This window comes from Salminus brasiliensis, chromosome 9, assembly GCF_030463535.1.
Source record: "Salminus brasiliensis chromosome 9, fSalBra1.hap2, whole genome shotgun sequence".
Lineage (NCBI taxonomy): Eukaryota > Metazoa > Chordata > Actinopteri > Characiformes > Bryconidae > Salminus > Salminus brasiliensis.
This window is the reverse complement of record NC_132886.1, coordinates 20,425,390-20,447,038: the sequence shown is the minus strand read 5'-3', so window position 1 is coordinate 20,447,038 and position 21,649 is coordinate 20,425,390. Positions and strand designations below refer to the sequence as shown.

Here is a 21,649-nt window from a genome sequence, read left to right as displayed (position 1 = left end):
TTTTAGTTTTAAAGAGGATTAATCTTGGCTTAATTAATTAAAAAAAAGATTAGTTCTAATCATCTATAATTACTCCTAAACCAGCTATAAAATATATTATATTACTTTGACCATTTAATTTTAACCTATATTTCACAACTAAATAGAAAACTCTTCTTACTCAAAGTCGAAATCTAATCGCAATCTACTATATACCTATTAAATCACAGAGATGGTGTACAGAAATAAGGCCACAGCTGAGTCTTGGGGACTATACATCAACACCCAAGCAGAGTGGGAAAGAGTAGAGTGCAAGGGTGAGGGCAAAGGTGATCTTCAAGGCTGCATGTACATTGGTCCTGAGTGGCAACAGATTCCATACATTTTAAATAGGAAATGGGATATTCATGATAAACACAAATTTAGGGGGCTGCGATGCCTCAAATCGGTGGACAGAACTAAACTTATGTAAATAAATCTAATTGATCCACTGATGTCAGATCCCCAAATCGGAATCTGCCCAACTTAATCTAATTAACACTTTGGGAAAATCTGATTAATTTATTATTTAACTCTGTTGAGGATTAAAAAAATATTTTATTTTATAAAATTAATATTAACTGACATTCCCCTAATAATACCTTGAGGAGTTTGATATTGCTGATATTACCCATTATTGAACAGAGATATGCTTTAGGCTACTTTATACATCTAATATATCTACTTTATATATCTACAATCTTATAGAATGCACCTTTAAAGATTTTTACAATGAAACCACAGTGAAAGATTTGACACAGCCTAACTTTTAGATTACTGTCAATATATTGAGCTAACAAAGAGCATATTGTGAAAAGCATTAGTGACCCAGAATCTTATACAACAAATTAATCTCCATATATCTTGACTTGGATGGTCCCCTACAGATTTTAGCACTGACGCTCAACAACCTGTCAGTTAGCCCACTTGTGACACCATTAAATATTAATACAAACAAAGTCAAATACAATTGCTAATAAACCAAGTCTCAAACTTGAATTCAGAATTACCAATAGCTTCAACTATCCTCATCAATCACGGGCAGTTTGTTGAGCATCACAGAATACATCTACAGGGAAACACCCAAACTCATTTCTTAGGTTTGGTCATTACCATTATCATTGCTATAGTTCATCAGCATGCCACAAAAGACAGTCAAGAGCTTCCCGGTGGCCGGGTCAGTGTTATGGGCCAGAGCTTTAATGTGCTCTGCTACTATCTGAGCACCGCCCGCTTCGTCAACTGCACTTCTGCCCTCATCTGCAAAACAAAGAGGTCACGTAAAAAACAATAAACAATAAACAAGAAACAAAGGACACAAAAAGACAAGAACCTGCAAATCATAAGAGATTGAGATGACAGAAAAAGGAGGCTTTAAGACAAATGAAATCACATATGATAACAGATTGATGTATCATAATAATAATTATTATAAAAAAGGGTCATCAATAAAACAGGGGAAATGTTTAATAACAATAAGTATTGTTTGAAAAAATACAGTGAAGAAAAAGCTGCAAAACAACAGAAAATCAAAAGCAAAATCCTAATAGTAGCTGCAGAACATCCAGTTCCTCCTCACGGACTGTGTTTTTTTTTCTCTCTCAGATTTCCAGTGTGCCAGCTGCTGTCAGGTTGACATGACCTGATGAACAGACCCACAGGCAAGAGCTGACTCCAGACCTCAAAGTGCCACAACACCAGCACAGGTCACGTTCAGACTGCAACACTCAGGCAACCCTGAAGTGTGAAAGACCACCTAGAGCCTCTCCACTCAAAAACGCACTCACAGACTGAGCACAGTAGGGACTTCAGACATAACTGGGTGTATGAACAGTATACAATGACTGGAAATATGTCTACTTTAACACCGCAGCTGCCAAAGTCACTAAGCAACAACTCTAATATGGCAGAACACTGTGTTTGACAGTCTTAGCGAATGCTATGGTTACTCATGAAATATCTGCTGTTTGTTGTGATGCCTAGTATCAATACAATGCTAATTATTACACCACTAAAACATAACAGACTTCAAACTTGTTGTAGCAACTGTGTCAAACGTGTGCCATAGTAAAACAACAGGCAAAATGTGCTCCCCTCCCCTCCATGCACCACAGTGATCTTTTGTGCATGATACAGTTTCTACTATTAATTAACTGAATAAACATGTTTAGATTACATAAACATGTGGCTAAATATAATAATAATAAAAAGGCAATAGCAAATTTTTACATGTAATTAGTAAATATTAGGGGTTAAAAAGCACATTAGAAAAATATTAATGTGACCAATAACCAAAGTAAAAGTATGTACTTTTGGCAAATGCAGTTTCCCTGGTCTATGTTTGTGCAGTTTGGCTATATTAGTCCAATTTTATATATACAGTGAATGTTTTTTTGACATTTTTAATGTTTTAGGTTTCGATCCATAGGTTTGCTGTTGCAGAGTGCCTAGCGTTCTTTAGGAGCCATTTACAGACATTTTTAAAAAAACTACCCTAGACAGAGTTCACCAGTGACATTATTTCAGTGAACAAAATTGGAATGTCCAGCGACTTACTACCAGTTAGCAGTCAAAAGATGATCTAAAATTGGCTTCTTATTCTAACTTTCCGTTCCACCTTAAATAAAGAAAGAGGAAAACTGCAATTTAGAGTTAGTCTATTTTCGGCCCAGCTGCCAAAATCACTCAGTTTGGTTGCAGTTGTGCAACAACGATATTTTATTCTATTAGACCCATTTGTGAAGCTACAAGTTATAGACGTTCCTCCCAGTCCGTCTTTACTCTTGCATTACACCTGGTTAGAAACCAGACTATTCTAAAAACGATCTGTTCCACCAGCAAGAGAACCACACTCATGCTTTCCTTTCATGCAAACCTCTCTACCATGGTATTTGACAATTTCAGTGAAAATCATATTAGTGACTTTTTTCATACTCTGTCATGCGAGTCATATCAGCTCTATTGCACCTTTGCTCCACTCGAATCCTCCCCAGTCCCTTCTTTTCTACTCTCCTCATGTCATCTCCGGTCCTCTCCCTTTGCTAGGGGGGAAGGAAACATCTCTTTCTCCAGCACCAGCAAATTACAGGTCATCACTCAAAGCCACAGCTGCAGAGACGACACACGTCACCCAGGCTGAGGAAGGACGCAAGAGGGGAGGGTTGCTGGATTCAGAAAAGACGAAAAGATACCTCGAACCACCTCGAAAACATATTCAAATGATTTTCAATAGAGCTTTAACTATGTGGCCAAGACATGAAGGTGACAGCAACCCAAAGAAGACTACTGAATAATAGAAACCAATAGGCAATGTTAGAGTCTCCAGTGAATAGACACCAATTCATTTATTAATGCTTAGAACAATGTGTTCTTTCATAGCAACTCAGGTGTAGTTGCGTTTCCATTAATAAAAAGCTTGGCAAAATTTTAGTTAAACCTAATGAATCCAGAATTTAATTTGCTACATAACGTTGAGCTATTTGAATGTAGTGTAGTTTGCCACAATGCCCACACTAACATTAAAGCTAATACTATTAGGATACAGCAGGTGTACTGTGTGTACAATAGGGATATCCCAGTCTGATCCAATGGCATATTTTAATGAATCGGGTATCGGCCATTTTAATCCCAATCCAGTTTCAAGTCATTGTTTCAACCACAGTGTTCAGAGCTCCATCTGATCCATCTGTCATTAAGGCACAATTAATGGAAACTATCACCCTGCCGGTAGCAGTAAAGGCGTTCTCAGAAGGTAAATAAAAGAGTTGAAAGTCTGCAGTGTGGAACTATTTTCCAGTGGAACATGAAAACAGACCATAATATCTGAACCTTTAAAAACTATAAGTGAACTATAAACCATCACTGAACAGCAAGTTCAGAACTGAATAGAGGCTAATGCTAATGCTAATATTCAACCCACTATAAACCAGTTATATCACATCAATACTCAAAAACAGCAGATCAGAGTGTGTACCACTACACACACACACACACTTCACCATTAATCAGCAGCACATCTTAGCAGCACGTGTGGCTGTATTAGTTATACAAACACAAAGATCGAATGGTATCAGCTGATAATCAGCATTACAACACCAGATTCGGATTGGAATCGGCTGACAGTCAGAATTTTGAGACTCAAATTACAATTTCCAAGTAGACAGAACAAGACATTTACCAGCATTCTGTGAAACTTGCTACCGAAGAACACATTTGTGCGTGGAAAGGTCACTTTAAGCATAACTCCATCCCAACAACTACTTGCTGATTTGTCTACAAATCAGCCAAAATCATATTAATTAGTAAAAACCTGTAAAAGTAGGCTATATTAAAATCTGCGGATGTTCTCACCTTTACAGCAACAAGCATTAGGCTAGGCTGGACTCCTGCATTAGGAGCCACTATCAAATCAGCTGGGAGAAAAGCCAAAGCAGTGGGGGAGGTATGAATCACAGCTGAGCAGGGCAGAAAAGTCTGCCAGCGAGCGAGCTCTGTGCGAGGCTTCCGGAAAGCAGAGCGGGAATTAAAGAGTTCTGTCAGAGTGAGAGACACCTCGAGAGAGCATCGCTTTGGACTCGTTCTTCAGACTTCCTTTTGTGATTACAAACAATATAGAGAAATCAGCATGGGACTGCTGATTACTTGCTGCTGACCAGATTTCAGCTGATATACCATTAGCTAATGGAATAAGCCATTGAACGTCCAGCCACTGAGCTCACAACTAGGACACAAACTGTGAAGCCTTTAGGGACACAACCCAACCTAAACCAACACAAATTTAAGCTCATAGACAGGAAACCAAGACCAGTATTAGCTAAATCTAAGGCCAATTCTAAATTCCAAATTCTAAAGTGGGTTATTGATGCAGGTGTAAACGGTGCAGGCTGAGCTGTTTCCGGAACATCACAAGTGGTGAGCTATAAGCAGGGATGGATGGTGACATCGGAATTCTATCAGTATCGAACAGGTTAGATTAGCCTGATATTTCAAAAAAATATTTGAGGACATTTTTTATTTTATTTATTATAGTATTTAGGTGTTGCTGGGCTAATGCTGTAAAATGCCTCATTTGTTTTATTATATTGGCAACTTTTTACACCTACAGGTCCTTTTCTCTGTAAGGCTGTGTTCACACTACTGCTGTAAAATGTGTTTGCGGACGTTTCAGCACTCCACTTGTAATGGAACTGCTGTTTGACCCACTGAATTATAAAATAGTTTATATATGTTTTTTTAATATATAATGTTAAAACAGGAGTTAGGGCTATTTGTTTGAATCCCTCCGACGGGTGGTTTGCTGCCTCAAGCAAAAGAGTAGTGAAATCATGCTGCCGTGCAGATCAGCACCCATGCTGTGGAAAGCAGCTTAGATGATAAATCTCTATATGTGATAAAACTTAATGAACTGGCATCCATATCGAACCAGAATTCTAATCTTGGAGCATTCTTACTACACAAAAGCACCCACCTTAAACAGCAACAGTACATTTCAATAACAGGCCATATAGTTCAGAGTGATTTATTCACTGATCTTTACACATACATGTTAATGTATATGTACTATGATCAAAGTTGGGGGAGCTCTACTGTGTAAAGCTCTAATGTCACAGATCCATCCTCTAAATTAGTTGTATATATGAGTCAGCTTGTGAGCGAATAATTTACACTGTAAATTATTAAATCAGTGATGCATGCATCTGTTATGGCAGTATCAAGCATTAATATCACAAACAATTTTACACCCTTTCATATGGCAGATCTGGCATTTTGCCCAACTCCAACTGTCGCATTCAGAAACACAGCAAATCGAACATGATTACTCTGTTACATAATCAAGTCTGTCATCAACATAATTTAAATAAACAGAGCATTCTGGAGTCAGAGAACAAGGTTTTAGGAAGATAGGAAGAACTCTGTGCTTGTTGATTACTTGAAGCAATATTATGCGAGAATTGGCATTTCTTGCTCATGGGCTCCCCCTACAGTCGGGAAGTATGATTCTTGCTTGGGCCACCGCTGAAGGATGCATTTCTGGACAAGCTGAGAGGTACAGGAAAGCATGTGTGCTGATGCAGTAGAGCCATATTACAGAATTGTACACATATGCTGATCTGCTTTCCACTGTTTTTGCAAGCGTTTTCCTGCCTGCTTTGCCAAAGTTAGTTAGTGCAGTTGGCAGTGTGATGAGCACAGAGTACCAACGATAAAGGCACGATTCTCCCCATTACAAGTCACTGGAGCATGAGAATGATTCAGAAGCTGTTATTTTAACCCTTTAAAAAGCCTATGAACCGCATACAGGTGTTCTTACAAATTTTTATTACCAAAGAGTAGCTCCACCAGTTTCTACAGAAGTCCATGTAGTAGGTAAAAAAAAATGATGTATGTTCATTGAATATCAGGTTGATGTTCTTTGCTGACTTTTAATGTTTAATTACCAGAACATTTATGGTCACTTATCAATCATTAACCCAATGTTTTAAATGTTTTTTTTCCAGGTAACATAGGCCATAGACCAACATAGACAAACATGTCTTTTACACTATAACACGCTTAAAAAAATGAGTGATCTGATGCCATGATGCCATTTTCTTTTTCAATTTGATTTGGGATGCATGATGATATTACAATCATATCAGTATCAGCAGATATTTGCTTTAAAATTATACAGGCATTAGACAACTGTTTAGATTTGACAATGTCTCTGTAATGCCAGTACGAAATTCTGCATTTTATAATTGCTTCCTTAATTGGCTGGTAGCAGTATCACCTGATACATACATAAGAAATCAGGCATCAGCCTAAAATGCTCACATCAGAGTATCGTTAAAAGCCAAGGGATCTGGGATTTTAAATTAGAGCTTTATCTGTGTGGCAAACACAGGGATTTGCATTCTAAGCCAATATAAACTCTGACATGAGTCAGAAGAAACATGAGATACTACAGTCTCCCTACACTCATTATCACTCTGTAAATCGACTAAAAACAACCAAACTTGAAGTACACGGATGACTTAGCAAATCGGTTTAGTGAGACAACAGACCTAAATGCAATTTGTCTGAAGATTTTACAAGGCCATGAAGCTAGCCAAACTACATCTGCTTACAAAGCAGTCTGATTACAGCAGCAAAACAAAAGAATTCAACACATGAATGAGGGTAAAACCTAATAAAAAATATATAAAACAGGGCTCAGAAATCAGTAGAACAACGAATTACTAAATCCCAAAAGCCACACATCACCGAAACTCACATCAAGTAAATATGATAGTCGGATAGCGTTCACAAAATAAATCTGTGGGTTGCTGATAGGGGTTAGGGGCTGCTGCTTTGGGTTTTTTTTATCACCTTTATTTTTTAAGAGTGTGCTGTATTAGAAAACATCTTTTCTTGCTCCTGAAAGCCAAAACAGTGTTCCACCCATCATCTCTACAGTCACCCATAGGGTCACTGCATATTTATTCCAAAGGCTTTATACTCATGTATTGAAGCAGAGTGCATTCTAACTCAGCACTCTGTAAATCTCTCCTGTTTATAGCTGTAGCTGTGTGTGAGCTGTGAGTCACTCCATTTGGCATGAACAAAGCTCCAGGTCTCACTCACCCATGCCCACACAGAGTCTAGGACAGCTGCCCACTACCCACAATCCCCACACAAACACAGCTCATGAATCATGAAGAAAGGGAACGAGCGAGAGAGCTTTCATAGTCAGTCTTTTTGGTCGTGTTCCAGAGAGCAAGCATTAGTCCTGTCAATCTTCTGCTACGGAGGAAGCCTTGAAGCCTTATCATTATTCCTCTCAATCTTTCAAAAGAACTACTCAGACTAAGGGCAGAGCGGCTGTAATATACTTACTGTAAGCAGGCTACACAATGGCCAAGGACGTCTACGCATGTTCACTGGTTGAAGATATTCAATGGTCTTAGTCTTAGTCACTGATTAAGATTAATCTCAGCTGGAGTTTTCAAGAGGAGACCGGCTGACACTGTGATGACATGTGTTGGCTCTGGCCCAGGGTCACTCTCAGCTGGGCTCCAGTTCAGCTGCTTCATCACTCAGCTCTCTACAGTGCAGGACGCCGGTTCTCGACCTCAGCCAGAGGCGGGCTGTTGCCCTTCTTTATCAGAAAAATGACCCTACAGTTGGTGTGACTGGGTCCGACATTCATGCTCAACTTAAAAGGCAATGAAATTACAAAATTATATATATATACAGTGCAGACAAATGAAACAGTCATTTCCCCAGCTTAACACTGAAAAACGTATTACATTAAAAGTCATTTTCCTCTGCATACTAGGGGCACAGCTCAAAATTAGCTAGCCTTTTTTAATATGATCACTTTAGTACTAGCCTGTTTTTACCATGTTATTGTTTACTTAACTAACTTTACCTTACATCATGGTCACCTACAAGAACAAGGGGCATGGGTGACACCATTTTTATTTGGTAACATTATCTAACTTGGCAATGTTAGTTAGACACTACTTGTGATCTTTCAGCTAATGACTGTACCTAGATAGCTATGTTTACTATGGTCACTATAGTACTAGCCTATTTTTCCCATGCTATTGTCTCCTTGGTTTATGTTAGCTAGGGGCATGGATGGCATCATATTTTAATTTGGTAACATTATCTAACTTGGCAATGTTGTGATCTTTTAGCTAATGACTGTAGCTAGCTAGCTACATTTACTATGGTCGCTGTAGCTAACTAGTCTGTTTTTACCAAGTTCACAGTCCTCTGCATGAACTACGGGCATAAGCGCCAATGTTTTAATAATGGTAACAGTGCCAAACTTGTGTTGGCAAGATGCCAATTATGTTCTTTGAGCTATATACTATAGATAGCTTGCTACTTTATGTATGGCCAGTATAGTGTTGGCCTAATTTTAAAGTTTTTATTTTTTAGAAAAAAAAAAAAAAGAAAAAAAATATATATATATACACACTATGGTTGACCAGACTGCTATAGTCACAATGAGCAGCGGCCTTTAACCCAGAGCTCTGAAGGACAGTAGAGAAGGAAGGCATGGCGAAAGGTTACTACTGGATGCTTAGTGAACAAGGAGCCAATGAATCCACCCGATTTAGCTTTTCCTAACCTATCCGCATACCTCTAAGATGAATTTTCGAAACCTGGTGGTGCAGAACTGGAAAAATATGCATGTTTTTCAATCTTCTCACCAGTGGATAGGCTATGTTAGTGATGTGTAGACACTCTGGGGGAGAAAGTACTTGACATTCCTCTGTCACTCAGCCAGAAAGTCTCATCCACACTTCCACTCTGCACAAAGTCATATACCATTCCTTCACTTCCCCCTTTTAATGGAGTACAGAATCGAGAAGGTGGTGAAATGTGGCCGTACATTTTATAATAAGACATCAACTAAACATATCACAAGTCACCATGAAAGCACCAGTCTAATTAGCATGCATGACAATAATTAGCTGAAAAAAGCAGAACCCTAACGAAGTAATAAACAGTCCGATATTGTTTCTGCGCTTCAAATTCACACATTAAATCAAATCCATTAGATACTCCATAGTAACAAAGCAATTAGGCTAAGGTAAGTGAGTGGGTGAGATGGAGTTATGTGCTGCGCTTCTAAAAGACAGACTGTAATGACTCATAAAAAGGCCATGGCGTCTGCTTCATTTTCCACGTTATCAAACGAACACTGCTGTGACTCTAAACATTTCTCCACTAATCCTCTTTATAGTTTCCCTATAGGCTCTAAAATGGCCCATTATAGACAGGTCAGCAGTAGGTATGGGTGAAGTGGGGGTTGGGGGAGGGTACTTACGGCTGTCGTAGCAGATGTTGCCTAAAGCTCTGCCCGTCTGAAGCAGCACCTCCTGGTCCTTGCAGTTGAGCAGCTGAACCAGAGGGGGTATGAGCCCCGCCTCAACACAAGGACTCCGCATGAACTCTGGAAAAAGAGACGGAGATCTGTCAAATCTATCTTTATTAACACTGATCTTATTCACTGGCCACTGATCTTTATTAACACTAGCTATCATTATTTGATAACCTGTATATTATACTAATCAAGCAATCTACAAATTACTGTGCCAATAATGAATTATATAAAAGGTTTTTATTTGCATTACAAAATATACAAAAGCAAAGCAAACAAGGATTTCTAATCCTTGAGAAATAAAGTGCCCACAAAATGTACATAAACGGGTGTCTACCAGGTGACCACCTGACTAAGAGAGAGCAGTAAAACAAATTGTAAAAAAGAAAAAGTCAGGTCCATAAGTATTTGGCCAGTATTTGGATTTGTAATTTTGCTTCTGTGGAACGAAAATGAAGACAATCATGATGGCAATCAAGCAATCATTGACATGTACATTTTCAGCTTGAATTTAAGGGTTTAAACAGATTATTGCCTTAAAGGTTTAAAAAGTTCAGGCATTTTTTAAACAGTCTCTCAATTTTCACAGGATCAAGAAACATGGATTTTTTTAAATACTTCAGTATTAATTATTCAGTGACTGCCTGAAGACTAGAACCCATGGATATCACCAAATGCTGAATTTCCTCCCTTGAGATGCTTGGCCAGGCCTTTACTGCAGCTGCCTACAGTTTTGTCTTCAGTAAGTGAAAAGCATGCTGAACTAGGTTGAGGTCAGGTGACAAACTCGGATATATGAAAACATTCCTTGATATGCATTTCTTCGGCTTAATAAACACTTGGGTTGCTTTCGTGGTATGTTTTGGGTTATTATTCTGCAGTTACACCATCAGTGACCATCACTGACCTAGTGCCCATGCCATAACAGGGCCACACCATTTCACAAATCCTTTATTTCATTCTCAATACTCAATTTAATTTTCATCTGGCCAAAAAAAATAACGAAATAAATCATTGTTTTAGAAATGAATAGGATTTTAAGATAGTTCAATTCTAATCTTTATTTAAATAATCTTTATTTAAATTTTATTTTAAATTTAATCTTTGACAATGATATGCCCACTCCCTTGAAAGTATTTTTCAATCGACTAGATGTTGTGAAGGGGTTTTTCTTCACCAAGAAAATTATTCTGTGATCATCAATTCAGAAAACTAGCCACACCTGGCACTTAAACTGCTCATCATTCTAATGTACAATAACCTTTGAGCTTGTGAAAATGGATGTAAAAATGATAGTAATTACTAAACTACAATACTTTTTTTGTGGTGTACAGAGCCAAAATCATCATGATGGCTCTAACTGAGAGATGCTGAAACCATGATTATGTGACAGAACTTTTAGCACCTTACAAAATGTTGGGACTGAAATACTTGGAGCAGTCTGTTAATTAATGACAGCTATGCAACAGCAAGTTGCTGACTATGTTCCTGTCAAACTCACAGCTGCTGCTAAATATAATGAGGCAAGTCACTCCCATGAAAACCTCAAAAAGCTGCAAACTTACAGATGTTTATGAACTGGATCACTTGGGCTTTCAATAGTAATTTTGCTGCTCCATGTGTAAAGATATCTCTATTACAATATTCTTTAGCAAACATTTTGTATTAAGCTACTGTAGCTGAACTGCAGCTAAATCAAAAAATCAGCTGACAGTACATACACTGTGTGTGTGTCTGTGGTAGCTTCACATTAGAAATTATAGGAGGATGCTTCTGGTGCATCCTTAAGCTTTAAAAAGCAGGTTGTTACATTTGTTGAATAAATTCTAAGGACCAACTGAAGTGGGACAGCAATTATAACTTTTTTTTTTTTTTTTTTTTTTTTTTTTTTTTTTACAAAGTCCCCATTGCTATCAAACCAATGTCCCCAAAAGTGCTAAGGCCTCAAATGGACGGAGCACAGATGTTCCCAGTGGAATGCAGTTAGCCACATGCCAGCAGGAGGCTGCCAAAGCCCTGGCACACCAGCAGGCTATCGTCATTAGCTGCCTTACAAGCTGCTAAAAGCCCATTCATTATTTTAAACCTTTTTATCTTTCACAAACTCCATTCACTTCCAACCTCTCCCCTTGCGAGTCTTCTTAAGAATGGTCTAAAGAAACATTTGTGTAATTAGCCTAAAAGCAACAAAAGACAGACGCTGCAGAACTGAAGTTTTATGAGCTTTGCAGGCTAGCAGGATAGCAAAGAATGAAGTAGGTGAACATGGAGCTATGCAGAGGGCTGAATGCTGAGGTGCATCACAGCGGCCGTTAATGATTATTACAACGATGTGGTACAAAAGGGAGGTGTAACAATATATAATGACACAACAGACTGTAATGCAAAAAGACCATCCAAATTGGAGAGTGAGACAATAACAACTGATCTGTACTTATGTTTACATTGAAGAAACAAATCCGTAATTCCTAGAAAGATTTGCTCAGAGCTGTGGGTTTGTAGTTTGCAGTTATTTTACACACACAGTATAAAATGGGTACTGTCACTTTAAGAGGACTGTGACTTCCAGGAAGTTCACAGAGGTCATCTATTGTACATGTATCAGATGCCAGTCCTGATGGCTAAAACGTTAGTGTTGCTCCCCATTTAACACATATGACTGAACCTAGTAGCCAATTAGAAAGGCCTTTGTGAATGCAGGTGAAAAGGACTAATCTCTGTAGAGCTGTGGCCTCTTTAACACTTTAACATGCACTGAACCCTGCCAGTCAATCTACCTGATCTAGCAATATCAAGATGATATTTTTATTTTGGACATTCTCACACAGGAAGGAATTTTGGCAGGAGGCCACTTCTGAAAAGATCTGCCACAGTTCCAGGTTTTCTATATTTGGAAATAATACATCCTACTGTGCTTACTGTGCAATCCCAGCGTCTTAGAAATGGCTTAGTATCTCTCTCTCAAGACTGATGCATTCCAATACTTTTTCCTCCCTAATATTTTGTAGAACATCTTTTGGCCACTGTATAGTGCAGCAGCCATACGTCATCTTAACATTTCGATCTTCTGCAGTACAATAATCGATTATCACTTTTAAATATCAGCCTAATTCAAAATCTGTCTGATTTGTTGTCTGCCGAATGAGATTCCAATAATACTGTGCATCCCTACTAAAACTGCTCACAAAGAAAACTCTATACACACATGGAAACTGTCCGTTTACCATGAAATTAATAAGTTATGACATGGTGAAAAAACACATCTCACTCACAGAAAGAAAAAGCTCAATATATTCCTTCAATAAAAAGAGGCCGCTTCAGATCTTAACTAAAAGAACAGTCGAACAGTCTAGTCAGTTTGCCAAGCTGTCATGAACAGCACGGCTGTGTCTGCACTTTAGGGAGCAAGAGCCTGCATATTAAGCCTTCCAAAACTGAATTATATTTTTAGAGAGATACTCCAAAATGCCACTGTTCATTATTCAACCATCACTTACTAATCGTATAAAACACAATTTCTCTACTGTATCCACATTACAATAAGACACAATATATTAATAAAATGTGAAACTGAAAAACAGCTCAAATGTGACATTAATATATTTCTTCTGAAGCTTAGATATTCCCTGTGCTACACTTAAAGTAGTAAATAGTTCAGATATGGAGCGTACTGCCAGAGAAACAGAGGGAGGAGATATAATACTTCATATCGTTCCGTCTGTTAGTCAGGCAAGCTCCATCTGTTGTCAGACTAGAGCGGCCAGCATTGTGAAGCTGGCAAAAGCAATACAGAAGAGTAGTACACAGGGGGTTGGAGGAGATGACACAGCTATAAAAGAACACAGACATATTTAAAATAGATTATATTATATATATATTGCATTTACATCTCTAACCTGTGACCTTCGCACTTATCTCAGCTCTGATCTGAACTGAGGCTATATTGCTTTTCTTAACAATGATCTGATCCTGAATCCTGATCTATGCTTGTTATCTAGGCCATCTTCAACTCAACTGTCTATTACTGAATCTAGGCCAGAGCCTTAAACTGCTAAAACAAATTCTTTGGGCCACAAACATCTCCCATTACTACACAGTACTTACCAAAAAACAAAACTAATTAGATACAGATTGTCTGCATAACCCATGATATGTTGGGATTCTGTAGCTTAATAAAACAGCTTACCATTTTTGGCTACCTCCGCTATGATGTTGGCTACTTTGGGTGTACAGGAATTCTGTGTGGCCAGTAAAGAAGGCATCATGGGAAGAACACCCATCTCCTGGATCTTTTCACTAGCTTCCACATCTGGAAATAGAGCAAGGGATTAAGAGCATACATTAATACATATGATTTATTACATACAGAGCCATGCAAAAGTATTCAACCATCAGATTACTCAAGATTACTTGAATATTTTTACAAGAGTTTTTTATGTTTTAATTTAAAGGGATATCAATTTTATGAAAGATATTAAATGAAAAATGCTGTTTGCATAGGTATTCTACACCTGTGCAGTGGAAGGGCACAAATGCCATCCAAAAAGTATGAATGGGAATGGCAGCACCATGTAGTGGGGAATCCTGTCATCAGTGGACTGGACATCTTGTTAAAATGCAATTTGAAACAGCAAGGGAACCTGCTTTAGTCAACAAAAAACTAAACCTTTGTAAAAACTCCCAAGCAGAAGCCCAAACAACACACATAAGTGGTTGAACAACAAAAACTTAAAATAATCTATAATAGAGTTCAGATCTCAATCCAGTCAAAACTCATTAGCACTATCTGAAAACTGCAGTCCTCCAACCATAATAAGCAACCTGAGCAAATCTGTCAGGAAGAATGCGTGAAAATCACTCCCAAAAAAGCATGCAAAGCTGGTAGAAGCTTAGCCCAAAACACTGAAAGCTCTGCAGCAAAGGTGGAGTATATATATTAGCTTAAACACTGTGTGAATTATTTTGAAAGGCACAGCATTTATGTTGTTAAAACAATCATTTTGTAAATACATTCAGAATTCAGTTGACTGACTTAATCATCATTGACTGAATTTGTCCATTTCTAACACATAATGCTTTAAAACAGCAAGTACATGTCAACTGCTACAATCATTTAAACAGTAATTTTTTACCCTATAAAAAGGATTATATCTGAATAAGGCCATATCACATAAGAATGCAAGTGTAAACACACCCGAGGCGTATCTAAACCAGATACAAATCTGATCACTTAAACCACTTCAGGTGTGTTATAGCAGTGTAAACACATCCGTCTCCCAAAGACACTTTCAACAATCAATACACCTCTCAGTACCACCCAAACACCAGTAATAATTGCCACAATTTATCTTGTTGTTTGTGCAAGCCAGCACAAATCTATCCCACGTTTTCCCCAATATGTATTATTCTTATTTGTATAATTTTTAAGGATTTTGTTCAGGAAAAAAAAACACAAAATAAAACAGGAGAAAAGAGAATATAATATGATGTCACTGTTTTACAAAAAAAACTTTTAATAATATTCTTCACTTTTTGACATCTGCACTGGCAGTTTTACCATTGCGTAAAATTACAAGATGAATGAGCCAATACAATGCTCCCAAAAGACCTGTTTATATATTTTACATTTTTTCCTCTAACTTCTACTGAAAGTTAATAAGGAATTTTTTTAGCTGCCATTTTGGACATTCAAGCTTTTTGCATGACCGTGGTGATATTTTACTTGGGTACTGATTACGTCTCAGATCTTTAAACAAACGCTCTCAGTGGACCTTTAACGCCTATAATGTCTAATTCACAGGCGAGTGGTGTATGTAGATGGAGTGGAGCAGGGTGAGAGGGGATAGCTGCATCGCAGGCAGAAGCGAGAGAACTTGCTTCACCTCTCTTAACCGGCACACTCCACTAGCTCCATAATAATTTATGACTGTCCTGAGCATCACTACAGCAGCCCTCAGCCCTGGGAAACATCTACACATAAATTAACTGCCTAGAGCGCTCAACCATTGCATTCATCAAAACAACATGCAGGCTACAACACAGTGCCGCCCAGATCTATACAGGCGGCTACATAAGAGCCTAATCTACGGGAGAGGTTCCAGGTATATGCATTCCAGTCTAGAAAACTCCCACAAAAAAAGGCTAAGATGATGGTATCCATCACAAGCAGGCACAAAGAAAAATGTATTAGTGGTTCACAATCGGAAAATCCTAATCCTTGTCTGATAAACAAAGGGATTTTAAGAACTGATAACGAGGCCACAATCTACTAGCTCATTAACTACCTAATGAGTGTCTGAGAGCCTATACATCTAATATTTGTATCTGATACAGAGAAAATAAAAAGCATGATGTAAAATTTGTGTGTGGCCTTTGACCTATTGCTTTGACCTGGAAAGTATCAGTTCAGGCTATTACAACTACCTAGGGTAACTGTTCCGGCTACGGCTTAGAATTTAACATCAAGGAAGGTGTGTATGAAGTTACTTTATCAGGTTACCTTTCAGGTTCCATAAGTTCCTTTCATTAAAAAAATATAAAGTGAATCTTTTTGCTTCCTAACCATTGAATCAATAGTTGAGTTCATAATATTGGGCAATACTGATTATCTGTGTTTACCAGCATCATAAAAAATATTGTAGATGGCAATAATTACTGATACTGATTACTGTTGGTTGATCTAGAACCTAGATGTGTTGATGGCAGGAGCCACTGTACAACCCAAAAGACCCCAAAATATTAATTTGCTAAATAACGCCATGACGGTTTAGGACATGAATATTAAATATGATATAACAAAACAAAAATATAGGGGTAGCTCAACTTTCAGTGCTACAATATTATTTAAGGCTGTGAGTTTAAATTTACGAATAAACAAAAGCCCTGGGAAGTGTGCAAATTAAAATTTGACAAATCACATGTCAATAAAATATCATATAACAAACTATTGCAGTGTAAAAAAATTGACAACAATTAAATCAATGTTAGAGAATGTTAGAAGTTTTTCACCCCTTACAATAGACAATGGTAAGTAAGTAAGTAAATAAATAAATAAACTGCACATTTTATCGCTTTCCCCGCAACTCATCGGGTTGGTTTAACTTTGTGTGTTTAGAAAAAAAAGTGCAGTGTAAAAGACTGAACTAGAAACAATAAGGACAGTGCACCATATTTGTAAGTACACTCATGTACTCTAATGAAACCCTGCAGTAATGTAGGGCACAGTCAGGCTTACTGTTGTGGGCCAAGGCTTTGAGCAGGCAGTCCAGACAGCTCTCCACACTGTCCGAGGCGCTGTCTGCTGAGGAGAGCTTCAGCGTTTTCAGGGCTTCACTCAGGTTATCTGCTAAGAGAACAACACAACAAAGAGCAGAATATAAATAAAGGAGTTCCTTAATGTCACCATGCACAGAATTTAAAGGAAGAAAGACAGTGAACACTATGCATGTAAACAAAGCAAAATTTGCCAAAAGCATATCATCCCTGTCACACAGAAACCATGCATCTCCAAAACGACAACTTTACAGGACAAAAAAAAAAAACATTTCTTTGGATTTTATTCCAAATGATTCCATTATTATATGTGAAGAACAACTGCTGGAGTCACTATGCCAAAAAGAGAAATACAGCAAAAAATTAGATACAAGGTTTATGCCCAACAGAGCAAATATACATAAATAAAAAACAGAACATTGTCTATTTAGACAATTTTTTCGCACTTTTGTTTATTATTTGGTGTTATTAATTTGGTGTTATGCATTATTATTAACTTATCAGTATTCATGTTCTTTGGTTTGTTTTGGAGGCTGTTTTTAATGGCAAGTTTCTGCTTTGTTGACATGCATGTTGTCTTATACTATAGAGGAAGACTGACACAGCCAGTCTTCATATTAAGCAGGTGTACTCATCAGTTTATGTTTTATTCATTACAAACAGAAGGTCATTGTGCAATCATATGCTGAAAATATATTTATAATATATTTTATAATATAAAAGTTGTTAAGTTCAACCTGTCAGATTAGTATCCCATGACACTTTCTCATGCAAGTAAAGACACTTCTGGCCAGTTCCAGAATTTTGCTTTTTGAAAGTCATCTATGGTCTGTGGGACTATCAGCACTGATGAAGACCAGTTAGATGATCTCGTTTTTACAGTGGGCACACACTCTGCCTCAATTACTGTCACTAGGGCACAAGAGAAGCCAATTAAATGCACTTTACTGGAAGACCATTTGTCCTGTCAGGGAAAGTCCAGTGAAAGGGAAAGGTTATGTTGGAGTTAAGGACACCAGTCACACTTAAACTCTTTTATATGCATTTATAAAACTAAAAAAAAATAAAAATAAAAAAAGTGGTGCGCCGCCACAGGAACACCACCACAGGAGAACCATGTTTGGTTCCGTACAGACCGACCGTAATATCGGAATCAGACCCATATCCATTTTATATATATGTATATATATATATATATATATATATATATATATATATACACATACATACATACACACACATATACATATATATATATATATATATATATATATATATATATATATATATATATATATATATAATGTCAGCATTTGACAGATGTTCGATTTGGCAGAGACTTCAAACACCAAATGTGTGATTATGTATTTATTGAACTCAAGAAGAGCACAATGCGTATGTGATGTTGAGCTGCTGCACTAATTCATAATCCTGTTTAAATAAAGGTTATATATTAACCTAGGTTGATTTTATAAACATTTATGGATCAAGATCCCCAGATATGCGCAGCCATATGGTGGGGAGGTGACTCTTTGCGAATAAGTGATGACAGAGATAGACACACTGCAGAAATAGATCATTCTAGTTGAAGTTGATGAAAATAAATCAGCACTAGCAGACACAACCGTCTGGCCTGACTGATGCAGAAGGAATCACTACAATATTGTGCATCTACTGTTAACGTCGATGTTTAGGTAAGTGACAACACAGACACTTCTTTCACTAAAGAAAGGTTGTGGATATTTTTTTTTTACTTATCGCTCAATTCATACAAGAAAAAATAAAAAACCTAATAGTATCTTGACTTCTAAATTCAGTTAAAGTATGTGGACAGTTGAGATGACAGCACAAGCAGTAGCTAGCTAACATAAACTATTGATTATGCCAAACACTTAAATTAGGGTTGTACAATGATACTGGAATCAGTTTCAGACTTGTGAGAATGTTCGGATTGACTATTATGTGGTTATGTAGTTCACTTGAAGAGCAGGAATGTATAGGGGACACTGGGACACTTCACTAAAATATCTGCAGTTCATTCATTTTACTGCTTTGGTAACCCTACAGAAATAAATGTCACATAAACTTTGCTTGATGCACAGGTTCTTAACCAGTGTTAAAGGGTCTTTACACTCACATGTATTACAATCATGAATATTTATGGAACCAAAAGTGGTTCTCCTCTATGGCATCACTCAAAGATGCATGTTGCTTGAACGGATGCACCAATTTTTTCTTTCATGGAACACAGTACATTCTCCCTGCTGACCCCAATACAAAGAATGACAACCAAGAAGATGCAATCAGCAAAAATATGGATACTATGTACAAGTCAAACGTTTGTGACCCTGGCTAGGCCACGCAAACTTAGCGTGACAGCTGATCAAAAATGACAGATGGACTGACCAGTGCTTCAGCTCACACCCTTCATATCCATACTCCAGTCTACACATCCTCCTATCATCACCAGTCAGCTAAGCACATTTGCAGTTTTGACCAAACTGAAAAAACTGAGCAGCTGCTCAACACCATCAGCACTTCTATCAGAGGCAGCAGTTACTGGGTTACCCACATCGTTCAGTGCTGGATTGCAAGCATGTCGCACTCAAAAGTTGGCCAAAAAAATGATCCGAAACAAGTCACATTCATTTAACAATTAGCATGTTTGCAGCTGTGCCAGAATAGCTGGCATGAGTTCAGCAAAAAGCTGATCAAGTTCCACCACAGCTGAAACGTGTGGGGAGACGTGCTGAATTTCAAACGGTTGACCAAAACGTGCTTTGTGCTGAAGATGAAGACCCAAGCACTGGCAACAGCTGACAGACTGTTCAGAGGGGATTAATGCGATGCAGTCGCCAGAAGCAAAATGTTTGAAGTTGGTTTTGAGGCATCAGACATCTGACATTATGGGCCATTTCCTGGTGATACGATTTTATTTTTGCTTCAAACCAGTGCTGGATCCTCTACACTGTTAATCATTACCATGACACCAGGTTATTTGCAATACTGGTATCTCAGAGGATGCATGCAACATGCTAAGGGACCGTTGTAACTGTGTTTGGTGAGCTTCTCAAACAAAAACAGAGTGTTTGGGGGCAGTTCGATGACTCAAGGAGTTCATTCAATCCCACGTAAAGTAAATAATTCTGGTCCAAATATTGCAGGCCAGGCTTTAACCATGCGCCACATTACTGTTACTGCAGCAGTGCGTTTTCAATACACCAGTAGTGAAATATAATTGCTGAGCTGTATATGCCTTACACTGATGTTTAAATCTGGAATGAGTCTCATGAATGGATTTGTTGCTGTCCAAAACGGAAGGCAGCTGCCTCGATGCTTTGCTGCTTATGCTGTCTCATGAGTCAGTACCTTAGAACACCATACAGTACCATACTGTTAGTTTGTGGCTTAAAAAAGCTGAAATTAGTCTAACATACTTGTTAGTCATATAAAGTCATACTGCGGACACTGTCTAGTCAGAAATAAAACATTATAAAATAATTGCAAATAACTCTGCTGCTGCCTTGCTTTTTTCACGTTGCTTTTTCTCTCGGGACGAGACCGCGCTAACCCAGAGGATCATCTGAAAGATACAGGTACCTTAGCAGGCAACATCTGATGCGGACATGACTCGGTACCGCCCTGCCTTCAAGAACTGCTAGAGTAGGCAGCATTTATTATGTTTAAGACATATCCTAGGTCTTCTTTTTGGCAGAAAGTGATAAAAACTTAAGATTACCACATCACAGGTGATGTTATGGCTGGTTTTGCACAATTTTGTTGTGTCCAGTTCCCACGCGGTAACTAAGGACCCCACAACATATTTTGCTATGATGAAGGAATAAGGGCTAGCATGTGCTCCCCAAGAGAAAGCCAACCGCCAATTCAGGATGGCTAGCATTTTGCCAAGTGATGGCGCGAGAGGAGAGAAGACCATCCTTCCTATTAAAAGACAGCAAGGCAAGTATTGCTCGCTTGGACCACGGAAGGCTGTGGCACCACCAGAGACCAAACAGATCTTACTAATACTTGGACAGTACAATGACTACGTTTAAACAGCACTCACAACAGCTAGCTTGTGGAACCGTGTTGGAAAATGTGTGGACAGCTGTAAAGAACCTACTCTTTCAGACGATCTTCTGGTGTGTGCAGAATAGCCTCAGTACTAGACTGTTATCCGTACCCCACAGACATACTATAAAATACCCATATGTATCTCACACGACCTTCTGCAAACACTGCCCATGCTTTCCAGAACAGTAAGCCAAGCCTATCTTTTCTAGCCTGATTTGACCCTTAAACATTATGCCCAAAGATCCTGAGTTGTCACCTAGAGACTCTGCCTCATCCCACAAACTACAAGTGACACGCTGTCCGGCAGTGACAGAACACATGGACCCCTGTGCCAAGTCTAATAATCACAGAGATTTAAGACCAGCAAAGCATCAGCCTGAGAGGAAACCAACCAACAGGATCAGCAGGCTTTTAAAAAAAGACTGCAAG

General features: G+C 38.2%; 1 protein-coding gene across 4 annotated transcripts in view; it reads right to left on the bottom strand.

Moving 5' to 3' along the window:
* The window catches only part of rap1gds1 (RAP1, GTP-GDP dissociation stimulator 1), a 44,273-nt gene that overhangs the window by 20,944 nt on the left and 1,680 nt on the right, over positions 1–21,649 (bottom strand). For 2 of the 4 annotated variants that reach the window (XM_072687767.1, XM_072687769.1), the window contains exons 2-5: positions 17,109–17,219; positions 14,061–14,183; positions 9,821–9,946; positions 1,132–1,278 (exon numbers count right to left, since the gene is read on the bottom strand). In XM_072687767.1, coding sequence (XP_072543868.1) covers positions 1,132–1,278; positions 9,821–9,946; positions 14,061–14,183; positions 17,109–17,219 — 507 coding nt within the window. The remainder of the gene's footprint in view (positions 1–1,131; positions 1,279–9,820; positions 9,947–14,060; positions 14,184–17,108; positions 17,220–21,649) is intronic. The other 2 variants (XM_072687768.1, XM_072687770.1) reach the window with 2 other exon arrangements.